General features: G+C 36.5%; 2 protein-coding genes across 5 annotated transcripts in view; one reads left to right on the forward strand and one right to left on the reverse strand.

The window, feature by feature from the left end:
- The window catches only part of LOC102698641 (activin receptor type-1), a 34,030-nt gene extending 24,792 nt beyond the window's left edge, over nt 1-9,238 (reverse strand). Inside the window, exon 1 of one of the 3 annotated variants that reach the window (XM_006636467.3) lies at nt 8,694-9,238. The gene's annotated coding sequence lies outside the window, so the exon portion shown is untranslated. Of the gene's footprint in view, nt 1-1,335; nt 1,425-1,506; nt 1,613-8,693 lie in introns of those variants that run through there. The other 2 variants (XM_015358805.2, XM_015358807.2) reach the window with 2 other exon arrangements.
- A 3,000-nt stretch (nt 9,239-12,238) lies between these two features.
- Nucleotides 12,239-22,608, forward strand: c12h7orf57 (chromosome 12 C7orf57 homolog). Of its 2 annotated transcripts, none has more exons than XM_015358811.2 (8): nt 12,239-12,346; nt 12,663-12,717; nt 13,210-13,389; nt 14,509-14,611; nt 15,850-15,988; nt 16,214-16,302; nt 19,731-19,843; nt 21,222-22,608. In XM_015358811.2, exons 1-8 carry the CDS (start codon nt 12,263-12,265, stop codon nt 21,281-21,283), a joined length of 825 nt encoding a protein of 274 aa, XP_015214297.1. In that variant the 5' UTR covers nt 12,239-12,262; the 3' UTR covers nt 21,284-22,608. The 2 variants fall into 2 exon arrangements, with proteins under 2 accessions (XP_015214297.1, XP_015214298.1); XM_015358812.2 differs by lacking the exon at nt 12,239-12,346 and adding an exon at nt 12,376-12,537.
- Nucleotides 22,609-23,539: the final 931 nt, after the last annotated feature.

A 23,539-nucleotide genomic window follows, 5' to 3' on the forward strand; every position in this document is an offset into this window, starting at 1 on the left:
TCTTTACCAAACCTAGGCGGGCAAAAATTGAAAAGCTCCTTAGCGCTTCATTTTGAAGTTCAAAGCAGACTGCAGGAACTCTAGGCTATAATCCTGGCTATAAAGCAGTAAAGCATCTCCATCAAAAAGAACTAAATGGCTAAATCCAGTTTCAGATGTTTTAGCTCTGTCTATGTGCCTTTGATCAACAGGCTCATATAGCAAATTCTGGACCTTAATTTTGAAGTCAAACATCTTAAAGTCTTGAACCTACAGCTCCCTTTTCACATGCAACACCCCATTTAAGCCAATTCCACAAAAGACTCTTTCACTGGTTTCAAACTCTGCTGTTGTATTTCCTATCCTGGAGGTTTTATCTACTTGGTTTCCTGAAATTCAGATAAAGCCACTGCCTGTGACGCAGATATTAACATCTGCCCTTCCTTTCCCATGTGCCGGACTACTTTAGACCTTAACAATTGATCACTCCCCAATAAAACAGGGTCTTTATTCTTGAGTAATTCAAAAACTTGAAAACCAATTTATGCTTTACTCACCCCACAACATTATTACCCCCACATTTAGAATTTTTATACCTAATAATTTGCACTATGTTCTGTCTCATGATAAAAGAAAAATGCATCTACCCCACACACACACTTTCACAGACTGAATAAGAAGCAACAGATCTAGTATATCATAATATTTCAGTAAGTCTAAGCAAAGGTTACTTTAATGTGACATCTTTGGTATAAGATTGTGAAATCTACGACAGCAACAAAAATACTGAACACTTACATTAAAAAATTAATTTAACTTCTTAACCCAAGCACAAAGCAATAAAACAGAAGACGGATAAAGACCTCATGAAAATTGTATTAAAGACTGTCTCTGGTGCAGACACTGGTAATGGGAATGTGTGGAGCCAGGAAGTACTGCAGATCTGTGTTCCTCCACAGACAGCTGACTCCAGTGTCATTTAAGTATGTCTTTTACTGAGATCACACTATGAATCATGGGAATCAATATGAGAAACAACCAAAAACAATACTGCAGAAGAGAAACAAAAGTAAGACTCTAGCACATGAACACTATCACTTACTTCTAGTAGCGATGAAGACTGTGTTCACCAAACTCAGAACACAAGATTCCTTACATGACGCTATGTTTCAGCTAAACAAGGCTAGTGCTTATTAAGGGCTCGTAGATTTAGACTAAAAATAACATGCTGACAAGAAAAAACAAGAGTGAAATGGGCAAAGCGGATTTAATTGCCATCTTTCCTCCTTTAGTTAATAACTGCATGATTCCCTGGACAGCTAATTCACACCCCGAAAACTAAAAGACAAAACTTACTCCCAGCTCGGTTTGCATATCAGCGCACACGTTAAATACGAGCTTCAGGACTGATGTATCCTTAAAAGAGATTGCCCCCTTAACAGACCCGTGGCCAAGTCTTCCTGAACGAACGCACTCCCCCCTCCCCCTCCACGCACCCCACCCCCGTAGTTTAAGTGAAACACCTACCCGTCTGAGCCACAGACTCCTGCTCAGACTTGAAGCCCACAGTCTCGGTACATGGCGCAGTCTGTTGTTAATGACAGTCTGTAACCCGATCCTCCCTTAGGGTGCTTTGAGTAAGCACTTCCCTCTCCCTATGCTTTCCCATTGTTCCGCCCTGTAGTGCCAGCTGTTTCTGACAGCCAAATTGCTGTGCACTGAGAAATGAGTGCTGTCAGAAGAGGATTTTTCCTTTCCTCCCCCCCCTTAGAATGCAATAGCCTCCGTGGATGAATTATGCACTTTGGAGTCCTGGAGTAAAGAGAGCAGCTGCACAATGGAAATGCAGCAAAACTGCTAGATATCATATGAAAATACATATTTTTATATGCAAAAAGGAAACAGTCAGCACTTTCCACTCCGCAGCACTCATATTGTTCTTAGGTGGTGGCAAATAGACCCCCACAAGCATGAGAAACAGAACACTTGAAGTGTTAATACAAACTGAAAAAAAAAACACAGGCTATGCCAACTTTTCTGAAGTATGTGAAACCCTGTATTCTATTATGAAGTTAAGGCAACAACATTCAGAAAAAAATACCTTCAGATGAGTAAGCATGTTGTATTTGCAGGCTCAGGCTTCTGTTGTTCACAGAAGCTACAAACAGGCAGCAGAGAAAAATGGTTGAGGGACTGATTTGGCAACTTTCAGAAATGGCACATGCAAACGTGCCCTGGTCTTCCAGAGATTGTAAGCAAAACAAATCAATAATGTCTGTAGGTAAAGAGTAAAAACATTTGGACTGTGGAGCCTTCTTTAGCTGTCTGCTTCAGTAAGTATTGAGATTTTTTTTGCAATGATAATTATTCCAAAAATGCCTAAATATTCAGCTTTCAAACAGAATCACGATGTTTAGAGAATATCTCAGGCCTCATTTGTAGGATTACACTAGAAATAACCAACCCTTGGCATCTACATCCCATGCTTTTATAAGACTCTGAAGCTTCTAACAAGCACAGAAGTGGCGTTTACGTGCTCAATTAACCCACGGGCTGCAGAACACTTTGAACTAAAGATTAACTGCAGTAATCAGCTGCAATATCTTGGAATCCAGGTGCCAAGATAGACTTTTACAATGAAAGAAGTTGGTATTTTTGTGAAAGTATGCAATTTCTTCACACTTTTCCTAAATAGTTCAGTCACTCACACCGATTTCAACAATGTAAATATCTCTTGATTTCATCAATGCAAAAGCATTAAGGCTTATAAGACGCGCTAACAGATGCACAAGTTTGAAGGAACACCTGTCTGCAGTGACCCCCTACTACGGCCAATACTTTACAGGGTGACCCTTTGCCTTATGCTAAGGCACTAAGTTTCCAACAGTTTTCAAACAAAATGAGCAAGGCTGTCCAAAGTGAGCTTACTGGGATGATTTAGCAGGTATATTAATGTTACAGTGGCGACACTTGCACTTGCCAGGACTATTATATGCAAAGATCTGTATGGACAATAGATTATTACAAACACCCCACTCCTTCAGTAGCTCTGTTCTTGGGTGTCCTGCATGTGTCTGTGGACCACTGTCCCATGAGGAGGCTGACCTTTTGACTCAGATACTGGGAGGTACAAGACTGACAAATATATTTCCTAAAGTAGGGTCACATCCCGACATTCTTTTACTACCAACACATTTCATTTCGCTCCAGTCATCATGCAGGGCACTGCAAATAAGGTTGTGCTTAAACCATTACTATGCCAGCTGATAATACCTCATTTAGATAGAGCTGCTAATGTGTCTGGTGTAACGCACGTCCTGCATATGAAGATACAATACATTATTACTTGAAATCTGCACCTTTTGGTTTTCATGCGACATTAAAAGCACTGGGGTTCTGGGATCCCATCTGCGAGAAATTTAAATGTTCTCCCCATTCACATGCATCTCCTCCAGCTGCTTCAGTTTCCTCCCAGTCTAAAGACTGGTACTGATAGGTAAACTGGCTTCGGGGAAAATTGGCCCTGGTGTGACTGCATGTGTCTGTATCCATGTCTGCCCTGTGACAGACCAGTATCCTGTTGTTGCTTGATGGGACACGTTCCAAGCTCCCCATAACGTCGTAGCAGACAAAGTGGGTTAGAAAGTAAATGGATGGATGGATTAGCTTGAATAAAGGGGGAAATCAAAGAGATCAAAACTCAAGGGTACCCCAACCCACATATTCCATGCTAACCTAATTGTAGCGAAAATGACAGAAGTCAGAATATTGATTTCCCCTAAATAAAAATGCCTCCTTTTGGTTTACAAGCTCAGAACAAAAACAGAGTAGTACCATAAAGCTGAAAATGTCTTCCCCTTCTACAGGAAAACGGTATTCATGTGCATTAATTCAGGACAAGCCTTCAAATGGTGTCATACCAAGTGCCAAAGAAATGGCTCAGCTGAAAAAGCAGGTATATATTTTTCACTACAGATTGAACACATTCACAAGAATCATGTGTTGGAACTCACTTTTTCCATTTTCTTGTAACATGCAGACCTATATAGTTTGGTGCATATCACTGCATGGGAAATGCCTCATCAATTTATGTCAAATTAATTATGCTAAAAGGGGACTGGGGAGCTGCAGCTTGTGCGAAATGTCTGGCACAATCATACTCAAGCAATGGCTCCTCCAGTCTGATCCATTACAGAAGTTTGTCAAGAACAACTTTAAATGTTTAACTGAGGATGAGCCTTTAAAGATCTCTTCACATCAATGTATTATGAAGGAGTGGCATGGATAATGGGGCCACAGGCTGAGACAAAGGTTAAACAATTACATTATTGGCTTATTGACATTCTGAAAGCATGACTTGATCCAACTCAACAGCTACAAAAAGACTTTAAGCGGAAACAGAAGCATAAAAATATTAATGCACAGTTCAAATAACCTGATCTTTAAAGGGTCTATGTAAAATAATGTATTTTAAAAAGTTTACAGGGTGATACACAACACTTTCCTTTCTTTCTGTCATTCCTAAATTTAGAGAATTTCCATACTGTTAGAATACGCTTCCATTTCCGAGAGTAAAAAGTGGCGTAGCTGGTCTCCTGTATTCCACATATAAGGTTATACAGCACTAAACATTGCAGGAGAATTAGAGAAAGCAGTTTCATATCTCAGACACTACCAGCAAGCAGTCAATGAAATCATTTCTGTAACTAGCAAATTAACATTTGCAGAAATATCTTGATATGAACACTGGAAACAAATTCAGAATTAAAAATGAGCCTTTAAAAAAAAATATAACTCCCATCTTAATCAACTGCTAAATTCTCATTCATAAAAGCATTTTTAGTTCCTGGTGAACTATTCAATTAAAGTTTACCTTCATGGGTAAGCCTATAAGAAAGCTCCACTTTGAGTGTCTCAGGCAGGATAAAGTTTTCAGAAAAAAAAAATGAATGAGAATCTTCACATGAATAGGCCTAATCCAAATGCTCACTGCACACTTTATTGGCAAAGGATTACCAAACAATTTGGGAAACAAAATCTAAGACTAACCTACGCTTCAAGCTGATGTAGTTTCTTTTTTTAACCAAGTTTAAATTTTCAGTGGCAATTATGACATTTGGAAAAGCAACTTCAGGTCTGTCACTGATCTGTAAAGTGCAATGTTCAGGACCAGAATTACCTCTTTTGGGCTTTCAGCTCAATTTGGAAAACATATTGATAGGGAGAGATATTCTTGGATTCTCTACATCTCCAGAGAACAGGCTACCATGTGATTAAACCAAGTAAAAAGAACACGGACAACTTTCAAAAAACATTTACATTGAAAGAAAGACTCAAAGGATCATGTGTTTTACTTATCCCACTGACCTTGCCCTTCCAAACATAAATTTTGAAGATATCATCTTTTCTATGAATGGAACCATTAACAAAAGATTTTGCAAGCACAACAAATAGTGCTTTTTTTTTTTTTTAAAGCGGCGTCTCACTGATCGGAGTGACTTTACTCATACAAACTTAATCTCCGATCGAAATTTTAAAAAAAAATCAAGCAACCCGGTAAGAGAATTCTGGCTGCACTCTGAGGCTACACCAAAATGCAAAGCCATTCCTTTCTCTGACTTATCAGAAGACTCCAGGATGTAGATCTATACAACTGGCGTCCACAAAGACCCCTTATGACCTCATTTCACAGAGAATCCAGACATTAGTATGCCCTGCAACTTCTAAAGCATGAACTGTATCCAAAATACTCTTTGATAAGGCACTGTTTGGTGTATTACTACTCCATTTCAGGAGAAGTAAGCTTTCACAACAGTAACACAATTTACTGGTTAATTAAATGTTTTGAAAAACTATTGGTGAATATTAGATCAGTGATCAGCACACAGTTATTTGTGAACATTTGTCTTGTGGATAGGCCTTTGGGAGTTACATTTTCCATTCAAAGAAAAGTGCTCAAATGAGAAAATTTAGAATACTAAACTTTCTGTTGGCATTTTAGACGAATCTTCATATTAGCAGCACAAGATGAATTAAAAAAAATGTAAAAAGACACCTTTCATTAACAACAAAAGGCAACTACTGTATATGACAACTTGAATAAACAAACCAAAGAAAACTAACATTAGATAAGTGAATTTGATTTTGTAGACGTTTAAATGAGTAAAAATAAAAAGACTATTCTCGAAGGATCATTCTGAGAGGTACTTATAGCATTATGATCTTGTATAGTCTGGATACAAAAAAAAACCAAAGAATATTATCATCTTCTCACACAGAAGATATAAAACCCAGATCTGAAGTTTTGTTAAGGGTACCTGTGCTGACCTGTCAAAAGATTTCACTGACAAGTGTCACCACACTACATCAGCACACTAGATTAACATACTTTTCCAGGTATTTTGTCAAAGACAGAAAATAGATGCCTCTATCATTAAAGAAAGCATTAAACATTTGGTTCATGTCTTTCATTTTACCTTTCAGAATGGAATTAACATCTGCTTCTTCTGCAGCTTGTACACTCAAACTGCCCATCACTTTAATCTCTTTATCATAACCCTGTTTGTATACATAGTAATGACCAACCCCATTCCATGTGACCAAGCCCTTCTGATAGTTGTAACGAATAAACTTAAAAACTCTTTTTCAGTGTTTTTTTTTTTTAGTAAGTCATACACTATTGGTCTGTATTTGTCAAGATTACGACATTTACTGGATGTGCATGAAAAAGTCAACTTTTGCAAAGCTAGCATTTACTGCCGCCCAAAAAAAAGATGATTTGTTAACATAGCCCTAAGTGTTTTCATAACGTACATTTTAATATTGACTCATATAGCACGAACAATGAATTAACAGACTGGTATAAGCTTTTTCTGACATAATGTCTGGCATCAAACTGATAAGCTCCGTTATGTGGAGTTGTTGATCTTGTTCCAGATTACTTTTTCGACACCCCTAGACTCCAGCTCTAACTCGGATAAGCACTATAGGTTCCTGATATGTCCTACATTTCCATTCATGACAGTGCTGGAAAACACAACTAGTGAAAACAGGGGTACTGCACTTCTTTGTAAAGCTCCCCTTTGCCACTCCATACAAAATGTTGGTTTTGGTGACATCTCCTTATCTAGAATATTCATACTGTAGTCATACTGTGTATAATTTAGTCACAGACCCATTTAGAACTACTGTAAAAGCTAAAATATTGAATTCTCTATCCCTTATAATATTTAGGTATTGCACAGTGAATAAGTGGATTAAACAATTCCAACATTAAATGACAGCAGTATAAACATTTAATAATTAAAATGGGAATTTTAACAAAAGGAAACTAACCACACAGTTTTTGGAAACGGCGTATAAAAGCAGGCAAAACATTTAGTTTCTACAAACAGATGTTTATCCTGAGTGGGGGATATCACTGCAGTCAGTGTAGATATGGTGAACCGTAACAAGCTCTGTCAGGACATAAGAACTACACTTCTTTCCAAATCATTCAAAAACCTAAACTGTTCTTGGGCTTAGCACGAATAGTTATAGAATATCCGTTTACAATGTTACAAATTGTTATCGTTTCACTTCATATACAAGTTCGTTAAATGTTAATTCATTTCCAAAATGTTTTGTTCTTAAAATCATATTGCCCATTTTTAATGGTATTTATTAAAAGTACTTTAAATACTGGGATTTTGTTATTTATTCTAAGCCTTTTTTATTTTAACAGCATGAACTGGTTATCGAGTGTTTGATTTGGCCTAAATAATCACGGCTGAAGCGACAATATATGGTAGAAATTAAAATTCTGAAAGTTGAATCACGCAGACCTTACTGCAAACACATGCGCGAAAACGTTGATGTGGGTGGAGGAGTAAAAGAAAGAAGAAAAAAACGAACAACTGCAAGTACGGAGAAAAACGCAATTAAAAAAAAGCCAAACGTACTTAGAATCATAAGGTTGCTCCAGTTTTTTTACCATATGTTATAGTGTTCATCTACAAATGAAACCAGACACCTTAATTAAACTAAGTTGCCTCCGGGGTTCTTCCCTGTGCTTTTCAAAGCTTTTCATTAGCGGTTTTTGTCCGAGTTGGGGAATGTTGGATACACCGCCTATTGTAATGTTTAATGCTGAAAATGGTGAGATCTGCAACCAACACAGTTGAGCTTAAGCCATGTTGTGAACGGCGTCTACATGACAAAAGCCACTCTAACCAAGTGCCAATTGCCTGTACTTTAGCACCGTGGGGAGTTCAGATGGAGAGGACAAACACTCCCAAAAACACGACGTGCACGAAATGAAGCAGCCATGTCTAACGAAAAAGTAATTCTCGTAATTTAACGATTTACAACAGACTAGTGAAAAAGGAGGTCACTAAACTGATATCAGACCGGTGGCCAATTTGAGTTCTTACAATTACCGGCTAATGTTTTCCACCACCACGTTTGCCCAGACCAGAACTTAACAACTGGGCGTTTATAAACACAGAAGATGTTTTTAAGATTCTATTTCACACTATGTAATCCAGTGCTAACGCCAACAAAAGCTAGTTAAAAAAAAAACAAATAAATAAGCAGGCTACCTAATGATGTACATTCACAAAGTCGATCAGCCCTGTTTATATGGCAAAGCGTGTGACAAAACAATAAGCAAATAAGCTACTATTCCCCACTTCAAACACTGAAAAGCTTCAAACTTCAAGCAACCAAAAACTTACCTTTATCCCGAAAAAAAAGACGTGCTTTCAAGACAGGAGGTCAAAATTAGTTCTTTCGGAGCACCGTGGAGCTATTTAGCCATTGGTCTGGAATCAGGGGTGCTGCTGCAGCTTTTTTCCGTTGTCTTTCCGAAAAGCGAGCTACCCAGCTCTAGTATCAACATCGCCGTTGTGCTGCTAGTTCACCCACGGACTTCTACAACTTCAGGCCACACGACTTCATCACCCGAGCAACTGCCGCCGTCCCTCTGCCCCGTCAACTTCATCGATGTTAAAAGAGTAACCGAAAAACTTTCCCCCCGAACTGGGCGAGCAAGGATCTTCCCGGAGGAGGAAGTCGCCCTGAAACTCTGTCTACTGAGTGTAATTAGAAGACCATTACCACATCATTTCCTTTCTACCCTTTCTGACTGCAGACACCTGGGGAGACAGGCGATGTCCGATACGCCGGATTGAAAATCGAACTGTTAAGCAACGCAGGGGACAAATTTCGTAATTATAATCAGGCTCCCAAACGAGTGCAGTCGGTGTCAAATATTTGCACAACGTTTGTCAAACAGGACAGGAGTCTGGATTAGGTTTTGGCATTCTTACTCCATCTGCTGACCGACTGTTTCAATTTTTGTTTTCAAGGAGGTTCGAAAAATCTTGTGTGTGCGTTTCTGAAGGCAATTTCCATTTTCGGCCAATGATTCTACTGCCACTGCCACAAAATCTGATTTGCAAATTATTGTATTAATTATTATATTGATCTTCTACCTCTACGTAGCTAGAATAGTTCGATTTGCTTGGTAGACACATTTTAATGCATTGTAGCTCAAAATCTATTCATACACGTTGAAAACTAAACGGTATAGCCTACAACTGATTGCTCTCTCGGCTTGAGGCACCAAATTCCTTTTATCATTCATATCAGATTGCTTCAATAAAGATATGTACTTAAAAAGTAATTAAACCACATTTTAGTGTTTCTGGTGAGCAATGATGTCTAGGATTCATCTTACGGATAATACAATATGCGTGGGTTCTGCCACTTAGCATGTGTAGACAAGTCTCGAAAAGTGTCTAATTAAAAAAAAAGATTACAGCACTAGCTGTGTGTGTGTGTACTTCTGTGTAATGAGAGAAGGAGGTTTTTAAAAAAATCTTTTTTAGACTTGAAATTAGTGAGAGACAGTCTCTGCCCATCGTGCTCGTGTGACTCTATCTCTGAACACCCCCAAATTAGTGAGAGACAATCCAGAGAAGCCAATCAAGAAAGCGCAATACACTGGACTCAAATCCACTTGGACTCCACACAGAGAGCCGCCCCAGGACCCCAGGAGTGTGAGACAACATTGTTAACCGCTTTACCTGAATAAAAAACTAAAGAAAACATCTGATGGATTTCTGCGTTATACTTAGCACCGGTATAGAAAGTAATTTCGCTCAATGATTGTACAGCTAATTGTAAATTGTCTGCCCTGAATATTAATTAGCCTTCCCACATTAATGGGTCTGTAAAACAGCTGTAAACACTCCCAGAATATTTGAGGTCATTGTAACAAATGATTATGACTCGTAAAACGGTAGTAACACTGAAGCAGATTAAGACATGTCTGAAGATTATGATTTTGTCTAAAACGTTGATTTACAACTAATTGAAAGCTAATGGATTTATTACAGCGATGTTCTTAATGTACCTAGGTACAAACAAATGTAACAAACCAGAAGAGTTCAGGTTTTGAAAAGGAGAACTTGTTGTGATAATGGATTTTGCAATGGGTAGACTAATTGCATAATTGTTGAAAGAAAGAAAATGGATATAAAACATGCTTGCTTTTACATGTGTAGAAATTACAGGATGAACTTCGGAGGAATCTGTGCCAAGTATAATGTTGTTATGGTTGTTTTCCCCGTCTACCAATAACACATTAGGGAGGAAAGTGAACGGTTTGTATAGTTATAGTAGTAATAATAATAATTGCTTACACTTATATAGCGCTTTTCAAGACACTCTACTCTAGCGCTTTACAGGTAATGGGGACTCCCTTCCACCACCACCAATTACCAATGTGCGTCATCCACCTGGATAATGCGACGGCAGCCATAATGCGCCAGAACGCTCACCGCACATCAGCTATCAGTGGGGAGGAGAGCAGAGTAATGTAGCCAATTCATAGATGGGGATTATTAGGAGGCCATGATTGGTAAAGGCCAATGGGAAATTTGGTCAGGAAGTAGGGGTTACACCCTGACTCTTTTCGAGAAACGCCCTGGGATTTTTAATGACCACAGAGTCAGGACCTCGGTTTTACGTCTCATCGGAAGGACGGCGCCTGTTTACAGTATAGTGTCCCCGTCACTATACTGGGGCATTAGGACCCGCATGGACCGCAGGGTGAGCGCCCCCTGCTGGCCCCACTAACACCTCTTCCAGCAGCAACCTTAGTTTTTCCCAGGAGGTCTCCCAATCCAGGTACTGACCAGGCTCACACCTGCTTAGCTTCAGTGGGTTGCCAGTTGTGAGTTGCAGGGTGATATGGCTGCTGGCATGTATTGTAGTGAATCGTGTATCAGATCTTTGTACTATTATTCAATGAGCTGTGTATAGAGACGTTGAATATACTATTCTCCACATTTTCCATGTTTTACATTAAAAATAGACCGTTAATGGAGTTTGTAAAGATCAATCAAGTGTAACCACGTCCAGGACTAAGAAAATGTGACACTACTTTGCACGAAGATAAGCAGATGCGTGGAATAAACATATTGTGGATGCTGAATGAGTGAAATTATTCCGGAAGTCGAGACAGACGTCATGTGCGCACAACTAAAAAAAAAAACTAAACCAAAATAAATCACTGACAAAAATATTAAATATTTTAAATTATTCATTTTGACTAGTTGTGTGTAACACGCTAGCTACCATGCAGTTTTCTGTCCAAAAAGAGTCATTCAAAATGCATTGAAGCTACTGAACTCCTAGCCCATAGGCTCACACTAAATCAACAGTTTACCAGTAGTCGTTATAAAATTTAAACTTAAATATCACTCTAATATCACGGAACATATACAATTACATTATCACTTTGAATGGTCAACAATGTGTTAAAGAATTGAATTTTAGCTAGTTGTTTTTTTTTCTTCTTAAAGTCTTCGGAAACCCTAGGCGTTTTTGGAGAACTAGACGGTTTTAAAAAAAAAGTTTTACTGAGTTAAGGTTTTTGGAAAGGTACTATATAATGCAACAACTGCATTACTGTCTTGATTCTGAGTTTTTATTTGGAATTCAAAAACATACACTTACATGTCGATATTGTAACGCAAGACAAAAGAAACAAAAACAGTTTATTGACGTCAAAGTTTCACAGCATTTGATGAACATTTTTGATGATCCCTGTCTACTGCCTTAACCTAAGGACATGCACTCCACACCCGCGTAACATGGCCGCCTAGCGGAAATGACCCCGAGAAGAGTTCACGAGCTAGGGCGCTCTATATTTCTATGAATATCTGTGCCACCGCAAACCGTCGGAGGCGAACTAACTGCTGAAAAAAACGATGGTTGCTTTCCTGGCCTCGTTTCCATGGTTACCAGAAACGGCCGGTACTTCCTCCTAGAACCCAGCAGTAAACACAGAACTACGAATCGGTGCAGCATTTACAAGCAGGTGAGAGTTCTGGTTGTGTGGTCACATCTTTTTTGGGGGGTTATTATCTTTTAAATGCACGATTTAAGTTTAAATTTAATGTAAAACGTAACAATGCAGACGGGGTTATCTTATTTTTGAAAGCACATTCGTTTTTTAACCGCCTAGCGTTGGCCTATATCCTCATTGATTTCCGAAGAAAACAGTCCTCGGTAATTAAGCCCATTTATCCATTAAAAAAAAAAAACAGCTTAAAAAAAGAGTATAGTTTTATGGTCTTAATATGGTAGTTTAAATCTGCGCTTGAAATATTGACAGGTTTATTTTATTGTACTAGTATCAACACCACAGGGCCTCAGAAATGAGCAGCACAACAGGAGACGAAAAACAAGGTAAGTGCTATCAAATACCTTACTGTAGTAAGATCTTATATTAGGAACAAGTAATAGGTTTATTACATGCTGAAAAGAGAAGAAAGAAAACAACGTTTCGGCTGTGGAGACATCTTCGGGTGTGAGGGTCTTATATTAGTTTAAAATGGAAATGGGTAATAATGTTAAACGAGTTAGTAGGTCGATTTCGTGGCTTTGATGAGATTGAGCTATAAAGTGATTACTACCGCTGTGATAATTAGAAGGCAAACATCAGTTTTCCGACTGAAGTAAATTACTTTGTAAAGTCTCGCTTTATGTATAGCCAGACAATTGTTAAATTTTGTGAGAATTTGGAGAATTGAGTAATATATCCAATACTCAATAAAACGTCCATCCCTAAATAAGCTCTTTCTTTCCTCAAAGTCAAATCTAAAATTAATTTCAATATTCCCGAATGTACTGTACTAAATAAAGCACAAATGTGTTTTTCCATTGTCCTCATTTTTTCAGGGATCCAACTAGATATGTTTACAAGCAGTAACAATGGTGCTGTGGGGCACACATCGCAGATTCCTGGACTGGGAAATTATGTTGACGGTGGTCCTGAAAAAAAAACCCACGGACGTCGGACTGGCATTCTTGAATCCGATTCTGATTATGTAAAACTGGCAAAACAAGGCGGGCAGAAAGGTGCTGTGTTCTTTTGTGTTTGCGTTGATGTAATATGTTGGAAACTCTTTACTGGAAAAATTGGCATTACTATAACATTAGTTAAGTTGTTCTATATCAAAAATACGTTTGAAACATAAATTTGCCAGACAAAACTCTTACAAGTCATTGCATTTAAGGAAGTATTAATTTGGCATCTTATATATGAGCTGTTTTAGCCATTGAAAATTTACATAATTTACAAAAACTAGATAATAGTAATTATAATTGCTTACACTTATATATCGCTTTTCTGGACACTCCATTCAAAGCTCTTTACAGGTAATGGTGACTCCCCTCCACCACAACCAATGTGCAGCATCCACCTGGATGATGCGACGGCAGCCCTAGTGCGCCAGATCGCTCACCACACATCAGCTATTAGTAGGGAGGAGAGCAGAGCAATAAAGCCAATTCATAGATGGGGATTATTAGGAGGCCATGATTGGTAAGGGCCAATGGGACATTTGGCCAGGACACCGGGGTTACACCCCTACTCTTTTCGAGAAACGCCCAGGCCAAGGATTTTTAATGACCACAAAGAGTCAGGACCTCAGTTTTACGTCTCATCTGAAGGACAGCACCTGTTTACAGTATAGTGTCCCCGTCACTATACTGGGGCATTAGGACCCGCATGGACCGCAGGGTGAGCGCCCCCTGCTGGCCCCACTAACACCTCTTCCAGCAGCAACCTTAGTGTTTCCCAGGAGGTCTCCCATCCAGGTGCTGACCAGGCTCACAGGCATCTGTGAGCTCACAGGCTCACAGATGCCTAAATCCCACATTTTTTTAAATTTGAAAATGGTTTAACTGGGTTGCCCATTGTATGATTGCTGAGTTGTCCAAAACACTTAGTTTTTTTTCCTTTTTAATATTGAGTTATTTTTAATCTTTTCATATGGTTATTTTATTTAATATAAAATGTTGAATAAGTGAATAAAATGGAAGATCTGAAAAGTAAATTGAAATTACCTATTGGGAGGGTTCCCTTAGTCTTCAAAGACCTGTTTTGAAAAATAGTGAATATTTTCAACATTTGTAATCCAATTGAATTTAAAATGAATGGAGAATTAACAATGTAAATTCCCTTTTTTACCAAAGGTTTATTATGGCATGAGGAGAAAAATTTAGAGACAAAGTCCAAGTTGCATTACATACCTCCAGACTGGTTTTCATCAGAATCTGGACCTCAAGAAATTCAGAGGTAAGGAGCAATTTGTACACATTTTCTGAGACAAATTGTCTTAAAGATGTCATATTGTCCAATTACAGTTAAAAGGTCTGTGTCCTATCTTAAGTATTACAATTTTTAGTTTGAAATACATGTGGTTTTATGAAGTATCAAATTACAGCAACTCAATTCTCAAAGTATTTATTTCTCACCATTATTAAGAGGCTCTAAGGATACAAGATTCATAATGTGTCAAAAACAAAGGCTCAACCACAGAATAAACATACTGAGGATCAATTATTGTACTCCCCTTTTAAAAAAAAATGTATTGCATACTGTGTGGCATATATAAATATTTTCATTTGATCAGCTTATTCCTACAGAATTAATAATGGTGCCGAATATTCTTAGAAGTACATTCCTTGTGACTAAACCAACTTTAAATATTGATAAAGGACAATGTACTATCTATTTCAGGTGGGTAGCTACGTCAGCATGCGTAGGCTGCAAAGGAACAAGTAAAAGGTTTATTCCATGTTAAAAAAAGAGAAGAAAGAAAAGTTAAAACGTGAACAAATTTCATTTTATGTACTATTTTCTTGATTGATTCTTGCATTTTGAATTTGGTTTTCTTTCTTCTCTTTTCAGCATGGAATAAACCTATTATTTGTTCCAATGTACTAACTAGTTCTTTAACAATTATATGTGTTTTCTATGATGATCAAGCTTTTTATCTACATACCATTGTCAAGTGTAGTTGGATCTTGCTTGCCCTCTTGTGGTGTATAGATATGAAGAAGGCGTTTTAGGACTACAGGTATTAATGACCGATTAGTTAACCTTAATTGTAATTTCAGTCATCCTCCCGGTCTTTCCTGAAGAAAGGACGTCTAGCATATTAGCACTGGACTAGTGTTTCAGTTTTAAGATCCATGTGGTTTTTTAAAAATATATTCAGATTCTGATTAATGGGTGAAAGTGTACTGGACTTTTGACCAAGTAACTGGTTTAATTGTTTAGCTGTGCAATCCATTGGTTCTTTTCAAGGCTTTGAGTTGAAACTTAATGCCTTGGAGGTGAACATGAGTTTGTTCCAAAGATTTTTATTTTTAATAAAATAATAGTATTAGAATCCCTGTCAACTGGAGGTGGCAATCATGAGCATAAAAACTGCAGAATGATGTTGGTAATATCCGGATGTTTTTTTCCTCTTAGTGTCTTGTACAGAGCTTTTAGATATAGGGGAAATTACTATGGTTTTCTACTTGCAGTACAACTAAAAGAACAACTCCTGATTACATGACTTCTGAAGAATTCAAGAAAAGTCCAAGTAAAGCATCATTGCATCCTCTAGATGCTCCCTTTGGAAGTGATAGTAAAACACACTGGGAGCGGGAGCCCCAGGATAAGGTGAATGCAAAATATCTAGTACATCAGTACTGTGATTGTGTACTTCACATTCTGCTGTGTTTGCTTTTTCATGTGTCATCCGTGACTTAAACCATTCAGTCAAAACCTGAACAAATTTCATTTTATATACCATTTTCTTGGTTGATTCTTGCATTTAGAATTTGGACAGAACTCATCACATCTGCGTTAAATATGTTTTTGGAACATTTTGTTTGTCTGACACAGAAGGCTGAAATGAACCATCCTGTAATCCAGTTGGAGAACCCATCTTTAACTACTGAAAATTATAAGGACGCAGGCAAATATAAGAAAGTGTAAGTATTTTGTAAGAATGTATTTATAGCCATTTTCACCAGAAGGCAAAGTACGTGACAATAACGTGTTCGTTTGTTCTTGAAATTTTCTTTACTATTTCAAAGGACAATGCATAGTACCACCATTTAAACTATATATGTAAAGACTATACATGAGTCAACATTTCAGAGGACAGCTTTGATCATTGCATTCCCTGGATATTTAAGACTTAATCAAATTGATGTTTTAAATGTAAACTATTCAAGGCAAAAAAAAAAAGAAAAAATGCAAAATCTAAGTACGATACTACTCATTGAAAACAGTTCACCTTTAAAGAATTATTTCAATTACAGGAAGTTTGATAAATCAAGTTCTTCATCAAGGCATTAAGGAGAAACACTGTCTAAAAATTGGATTTCTGATGGGACATGAGATTTCATTATGGGCCGTATCTAGTCAATAACAATTGCCAATTACAAATTCTGAACTATTCTATCTTAAAATATTTTTACAAACAACTGAAATGATTGGGCTTGGACAGTATATACTCAGAATGCACTGATTCCACACTGCATATTAAATAGCTTTCAGATGTGCACTATACAACAGCTTGCTCAATGGTGTTTATTAATCCATTGCATGCAGTATGAAAATGATTGTGAAGTGATCTATAAAATAGCATTCATTTTCTTAATCCATATTTTTTAGTTGGATACCATTTCTACTATTCGGAAGTGGTGTATAAAAGCAAGTGTTTCCTGTAGGAACCTAGACTGTCTGCAGGATTTATAGAAGTACAGACAGCCCATTAAATAAATATTTTATGTTGTCTTCTTGCATTTGAACCCCTGGGCTTGCCATCATGTGAAAAGGTGAACAAACTAGAAGCTATCCTTTTGGGACTATATTGTGTGTTTTTACTGATCACTAACAGCATGTTACTCAAAACAATAATGCAGGAGACTGGCATCTGTTTGAAAACCAAAAGGCTGTTGCTTATTTTGTGCTGTGAACTATGCTAGTTAGTCTTAAGTTAATGTGTAACCATTGCTTAAATTTAAATCCTTTATTTGAAAATTTTCTAGGTTTTTTACATTAAGAAGGACAACTTATATATCTTATATACCAAATAAAGAATACCTTTAGTCCTATTTAATTTGTAACTGTTTTGAATTGTCATCCTTGGTTTGACAAAAATACTAGATAGAGAATTAGCTTTTAATTATTTTAATTTCACCAGCTGAGGAAATGCTGGAATGTTGTATATTCTCCTTTACTACCCATAAACAGATTTTTAAGATTGGAAAATATAATTCAGATGTGTAATAAATTTAATATGAAAGATGTTTTATAATAAAGTATCAACAGAGAGTCAATGGGTAGGGGAAATTAAGGGGCTGTTTATGATAATAAATACTATGTTAGTTATAGCAGACCATAATATTTTGGTTTGGGGCTATTTGCTTTTCATATGTAATCTCAATATTTCCCCTGATTTGAGAAAAACATAGTTTTTTAAACCAGTTTTAGAAAATATGACTGTTCAAAAGAACAAAATCGAAACAAGCAAATAACTGCAAACAGTAAAATATAAAAGCGTATCTGTTTTTTTTATTTTGGCTTAAAACTCTTGGTTCGATGAAAAGACTGAGGACATGGTCACCTCTACTGTTGTTTTGTTTGGCTGCAATTTGTTTTTACCAATTTTTAAACAGAAAGTTTTATTTGCCTGCTAAGTTTTCATTTCTTTTTGCCAAAAGAGCAGTTATTAAGAAAGTTATATCAGAATTCAGATGAAGTGTAGCACTCTCCTTATGATTGTTAAAGTTAATCTTTTGCAAACGAATGAAAGGTTACAAATGAGATGAGGCCATTTGACCCATGTAGTCTGTTTGCTAATTTTAAACCACACTATTTTATTGTACATCCTTGCAGCTTATGAGGACAATTAGTTATTTTTAAAGCTGTGTGTAATGAATGATGCTGGACAGTGAATCACACCTCTACATGCAATTTTAGATAATAGACCTTCAGACAAAGTAATCCGTTCTTTTGATTATTCATAAGAAGAAGGTAGATTACTTTTGATAAATGCATACACTCTTAGAATGATTAGGCATGATTAATTCAAAGAAATCTGGAAATACAGAATATTTTGACTCAAATTCTACAATAGAATGTACAGATTTAACAAATGTTTTCCTCCAAAGCAAGCACAACATGACCTTCAACACACTATTACTAATAATGGGAAACTTTTGTATTGCAGTAAGACACTATTGACTCTTCACTAGTTGATAGGTGAAGGTAAAATAAACATTCTTTAGTTCCAAAAATGAGGGTTGACCTTGTATTTTGAGTTTATTTTTACTGCACTTGTAGTAAATATAGATCATCATCAGAATTTTGTTCCACTTGAAAATGTTTGATTCGTGGTCCATCTTACAGCAGAATCCAAATAATTTAATTAATATTTCCAAAGAATTTGGTAATGTTCTTTTTTTAATAGGGTTAACTCATGAGAATCTACTGCACTAAAGTTCTCACAGTTTGGAAGTTGCTCGGTTAAATGACTTATATTTTAGTATCCATGGAATGTATGCTTAAATGTCAAGCTGTGTCATTTTCCACAGTGCATCTCCTAAAGCAGAGTTTCCTATTGCTGTTCTAAGTTAATGTTCTACTTCTTTAGTGTGAGCCAACTGGTACATAAAACAAAAAAGATTTGCTGGGGAAAAATACTACAATTTAAGCTTCAATTTAAATCAAAACTCAAATAAACTTATAAATGTAGTTTCTAACTCGAATACTCTGAGGTATAGATGAAGCTGTAGCATATAATATAACAGAAAAGGTTTTTCCAGTTCTGTTTTGTCAGACTCCCTTTAAGATTATTTTATAGTTTAGGATGGTACCATTCAGCTAGGAGATGAATCCTGGATGGGATGGTCCAAGTTTGTACACCACTATTTTATACTACTTCAGATACAGGCCTGATATTCTCAGTTACAGAAACTCTGCTTTTGGAACTACAGAGACAGCAAGTCACTATTTAACTGAGCTCATTTGTATAGTAAACACTTCTACTTTCTAATTATTTTCTGATGAATGTATTCATAGTAGTTATTCTAACTATACTGTGCAATGGTTTTCTTTAACAACCCAAAATTATTGAAGGAACATTTGCCCATAGAATGTTTTCCCATATGCAAATATATATACTGTAGTTCAGGTGGGTAGCTGCGTCAGCATGCGTAGGCTGCAAAGGAACAAGTAATAGGTTTATTCCATGCTGAAAAAAAGAAGAAAGAGAACACAACGTTTCGGCCGTGGAGCCTTCTTCAGGTGTTGTGTTCTCTTTCTTCTTTTTTTCAGCATGGAATAAACCTATTACTTGTTCCTATATATACTGTAGTTGCTAAAACTTTTTTTCTCCAAACCAATTAAGGTCTTTTGACAAAAAAGAACCACCTGTTAGCATGCAGAAGCTGCTGAGTTTTGGCTATGCTGATGAATGGCATGCTGTCAACACTGAAGCCCAGAAGGATGAAGAAGAATCAAGTAAGTTTGTAAATTAAGTCCTGTGTATTTTTTTTGAAGCCTTGATCTTTATGGGTGGATTAAGATTATATATTATTTAGCAAAGAGATTTCCTTTGTGAATCATAGACCTATTTCATACTTTGTACAATGCCAATTTTGGAATCCAAAATGTATGTAGGTAGGTATTAAGAACCTCTTGGTTATTAAAATGGTGGTTGGCAAATATAGAACCTTATGGTGACTTTCTTAAACTTACCTACACACCATTTAGGCCTTCCTAAGTAATCTACTAGTTCGCTAAACACAATAGCATCTATGAATGTAATATGTAGAAGTAAGAGATTCACCATGATTTTACCTAGAATTATTTTATGTCTGCAAAGGAACAAGTAATAGGTTTATTCCATGCTGAAAAGAGAAGAAAGAAAGCACAATGTTTTGGCTGTGGAGCCTTACCTTTCAGTTGCCTTTTGGCAACATTTTGATCACTTTTTTCACCATATGCATGTGAATACAGTGGCCAGTCCATGACCTAACTTAAACCCAATAGAGCATACAGTATCTGGGCTGGGCTGCATTCAGCACTTCTTACTGATTAGAATATGATTTTCTTGAGAGGATAGCTATATCACCCTGCAATTCACTACTGGGAACCAACAGAAGCTGAGGAGGTGTGAGCCTGGCCAGTACTTGGATGCGAGACCTCCTGGGAAAGCAAAAATTGTTGCTGGAAGAGGTATTAGTACGGCCAGCAGGGGGCACTCACCCTACAGTGTATATGGGTCCTAACGCACCAGTATAGTGACAGGGACACTATACTGTAAAAAGGCCCCATCCTTTGGATGAGATGTAAAACTGAGGTCCTGACTCTCTGTGGTCATTAAAAATCCCAGGCCATTTCTTAAAAAGAGTCAGGGTGTATTTCCGGTCTCCTGGGGAAATTTCTCCCTGGCTTTTACCAATCATGGCTTCCCAATAATCCCTGTTTTTCAACTGGCTTCAGAAAAGTGCTGTAGAAGTGTTAGGATGATGATAATTATTATTGTTGAATTAAATGCTCTTATGATATTGCATACATCTGGTTTGAGCATTGCTAGCAAGAAATTGAAGAACAACCTAGTATTAAATTTGTTTTCTGGAAAAATGGACCTTGGTATTTAACTCCATTTAATCAAGTGTTTGAACAGTGTGTTCTAAGTGCCTTACCATTTTCTTACCCACAACAGAAATCAGTATTGATTTAATTTGACACTTATCTCCTTTTCTTTTTCTTTCATTATGTGATTTTTGTCAACGGACACAAAATAAAGTTTAGCATCCATCAATCCTATCAATCCTCTTTTTATCAGCATTAGAATTGAAGACTCTGAAATTAATAAAGCGTTATTCTCTTCTAGGTGTTAACTCGGAACCACCAAGCTCTGTTGCAGCAGACCAGGACCTCTCTCAATGTGACTGAGGACTGAGAATGAAGCCTGTCATATTTTAATAACAGACCATTTGCTTTTCTGCTATTGCAACACAATGGTCTAATTCCATTTTTATTTATTGTTTTTTGTTCTTTTTTTATTTACAATTGTGGATGAAATTCATCATACTGATTTTCTTATCTGTTGAAACATTGCTCTGTCTGTATTTGTTGTTTTGCCTCTTGTAAATTCTGAACAAATAACTCATTTAAAATTTGGCTTTATAATTATATATTTATTAATTTGAGATGTGCTGTGAAAATAGATCTCAAAATTAATTTGGATTATTTTATGTTAAAAAAATACATTAATTCCATTATCTGACTTCATATTGGTCTCTATCTGTGTGGTACCCAGTAGACCATGACTCAGTGCTATGACTGACTTCAGCTTACAGCTATTACAAATCATTAGAACACTAAAATGATTAAACAAAAGCCTTGCATATGAGCTCTAGTAATGCAAGTTTGAGAAAGAAGATAACCCCCACCTTATGTCATGTTTTTCTTAAATGCAAAAACAGATGATTCGTATCTTCATCGGTGTTGGGTATCACTGCATTCCCCACCAAAACCCTTCCAGCTGACTCTTGGCTTCATTTATGTGGTCACATAGACAAAGGGCATTCTGAATACCCTCTCTTCATGCCCAGACCCTTGTCCCTTAGCCAGATAGCTTTGCGCTTCAAAGCATAAATGTACGTGCTTTGAATATAGGAGTCTTTGGTTTTATGGTGCTGCGTTTTTCTTCATACCTATTCGATATAAAAGCATTGTTTACATTAGTAATATGTAGAATAGAATATACTGTAGTAGTAATAGAAGAAAATGACAACGTGGAACATTTACTTCATCTTAATTTGGCTTTATTTTAAAGAGACAGCTGTAAAGGTTGTAAAAATGTCTGAAAATAAATTGTAAGGCTATAAATATCTGGTACTCGGAAACTAAATAATCTCATGGAGTATTATTATAATGTCTAGCTGTACTATAGGCCTAGTAAACAATGTTTCATAAGTATTTTTTCCATTATTGCAAACTTTATTTAGGCCACCTTAATAAAATACAGGTAAAGGCTTGCACTGCACTTACTGCATTGAACCTTAAAGAATGGAATTTAGTTTTTGTTGTCATTGGCCTTTATACATGTGATATTATGCAAATCTCCAGAAAGCTAAGTTAAAGTCGTATTTTAAAACTAGCAAGTTAAATTTGCAAGATGAAGCTACTTTTACAGTGTATTTTCAATCATATTGTATCCTTGGAACTGAGTCTGGAGATGTTTCAGTGCATGAGAATAAATTCATGAAAATGTATTTGTTTATGTGATGTTTCTTTAAAAACAGTTGCCCTGATTGATGTTTCAAAAACTCCCATTTTCACTCAGCAGCTAAAATAATTCCCATCCCAATTACATTTTTGATATTGCTATGATTGCATACTAGACATATTTACAACAGTAACTCCCAATGATGTTGCATATCTTTTGATGTCTTCCATGTTTGTTTTATTTGAATTCTAAAATGTGCTTATGTCCAAATACCTTCCACGAAATCCAACAATAAACTTGCATGTGCATAACATTTTAATTTTGTATTTGATATTTTAATTTTATATTGGGTTATGATTAAGTATAAGCCTTTCTGATTTCCAGTTATATTAACCCTCATGTTACTTTATTGATGTATTGATTGATTAAAACAAGTGATAGAATGTTATTAAAAAAGTGGGAAGAAATGAAGACCTAAGAACATAGGTTTATAAACAAAAAGAGGCCATTTGGCCCAACAAACTTGCAGTTATCATTGTCATTTTCATTAACAATGATAATCTGGGGATCTATCTATAGAGCTGGGTATTCACTGGAGCAATTTTGAATGGCATACCTTAGTTCAATATTTTGTAGTTGTAAATGTCATCCAATATATCTAGAATGTACGCAATTTGACTTGAACCATCTTAGTCCATCTGACGATCTACTTCTAGTTTCAGGAGAAATCTCTTAACTCTAAATCAGCTTTAATCCCATTCAGAGTGCTTTCTTAACCATGGTTCTTAACACTACTCCATTTTACTAGAATTAGCCAAAATATTAGTTTCTAACTCACAAATGCAATGTTAACACAAGTTCTGCATTTTAACATCTTTAAACCAAACCATAAACATGTCTAGTTAAAATAAGGGGTTAGTTTAAATGTCAGTAGTCAATGTACAGTATATTTATGTGATGGTTGTGAATTATAATGG

Source organism: Lepisosteus oculatus, chromosome 12, assembly GCF_040954835.1.
Source record: "Lepisosteus oculatus isolate fLepOcu1 chromosome 12, fLepOcu1.hap2, whole genome shotgun sequence".
Taxonomy (NCBI): domain Eukaryota; kingdom Metazoa; phylum Chordata; class Actinopteri; order Semionotiformes; family Lepisosteidae; genus Lepisosteus; species Lepisosteus oculatus.

Bases quoted from the DNA above. Each gene is read 5' to 3' on its own strand.
- c12h7orf57 (XM_015358811.2), top strand. From the start codon at position 12,263: ATGGTTACCAGAAACGGCCGGTACTTCCTCCTAGAACCCAGCAGTAAA. The intron at 12,718-13,209 runs GTAAGTGCTATC...TCATTTTTTCAG, and splicing joins AACAGGAGACGAAAAACAAG to GGATCCAACTAGATATGTTT. The intron at 19,844-21,221 runs GTAAGTTTGTAA...ATTCTCTTCTAG, and splicing joins GAAGGATGAAGAAGAATCAA to GTGTTAACTCGGAACCACCA.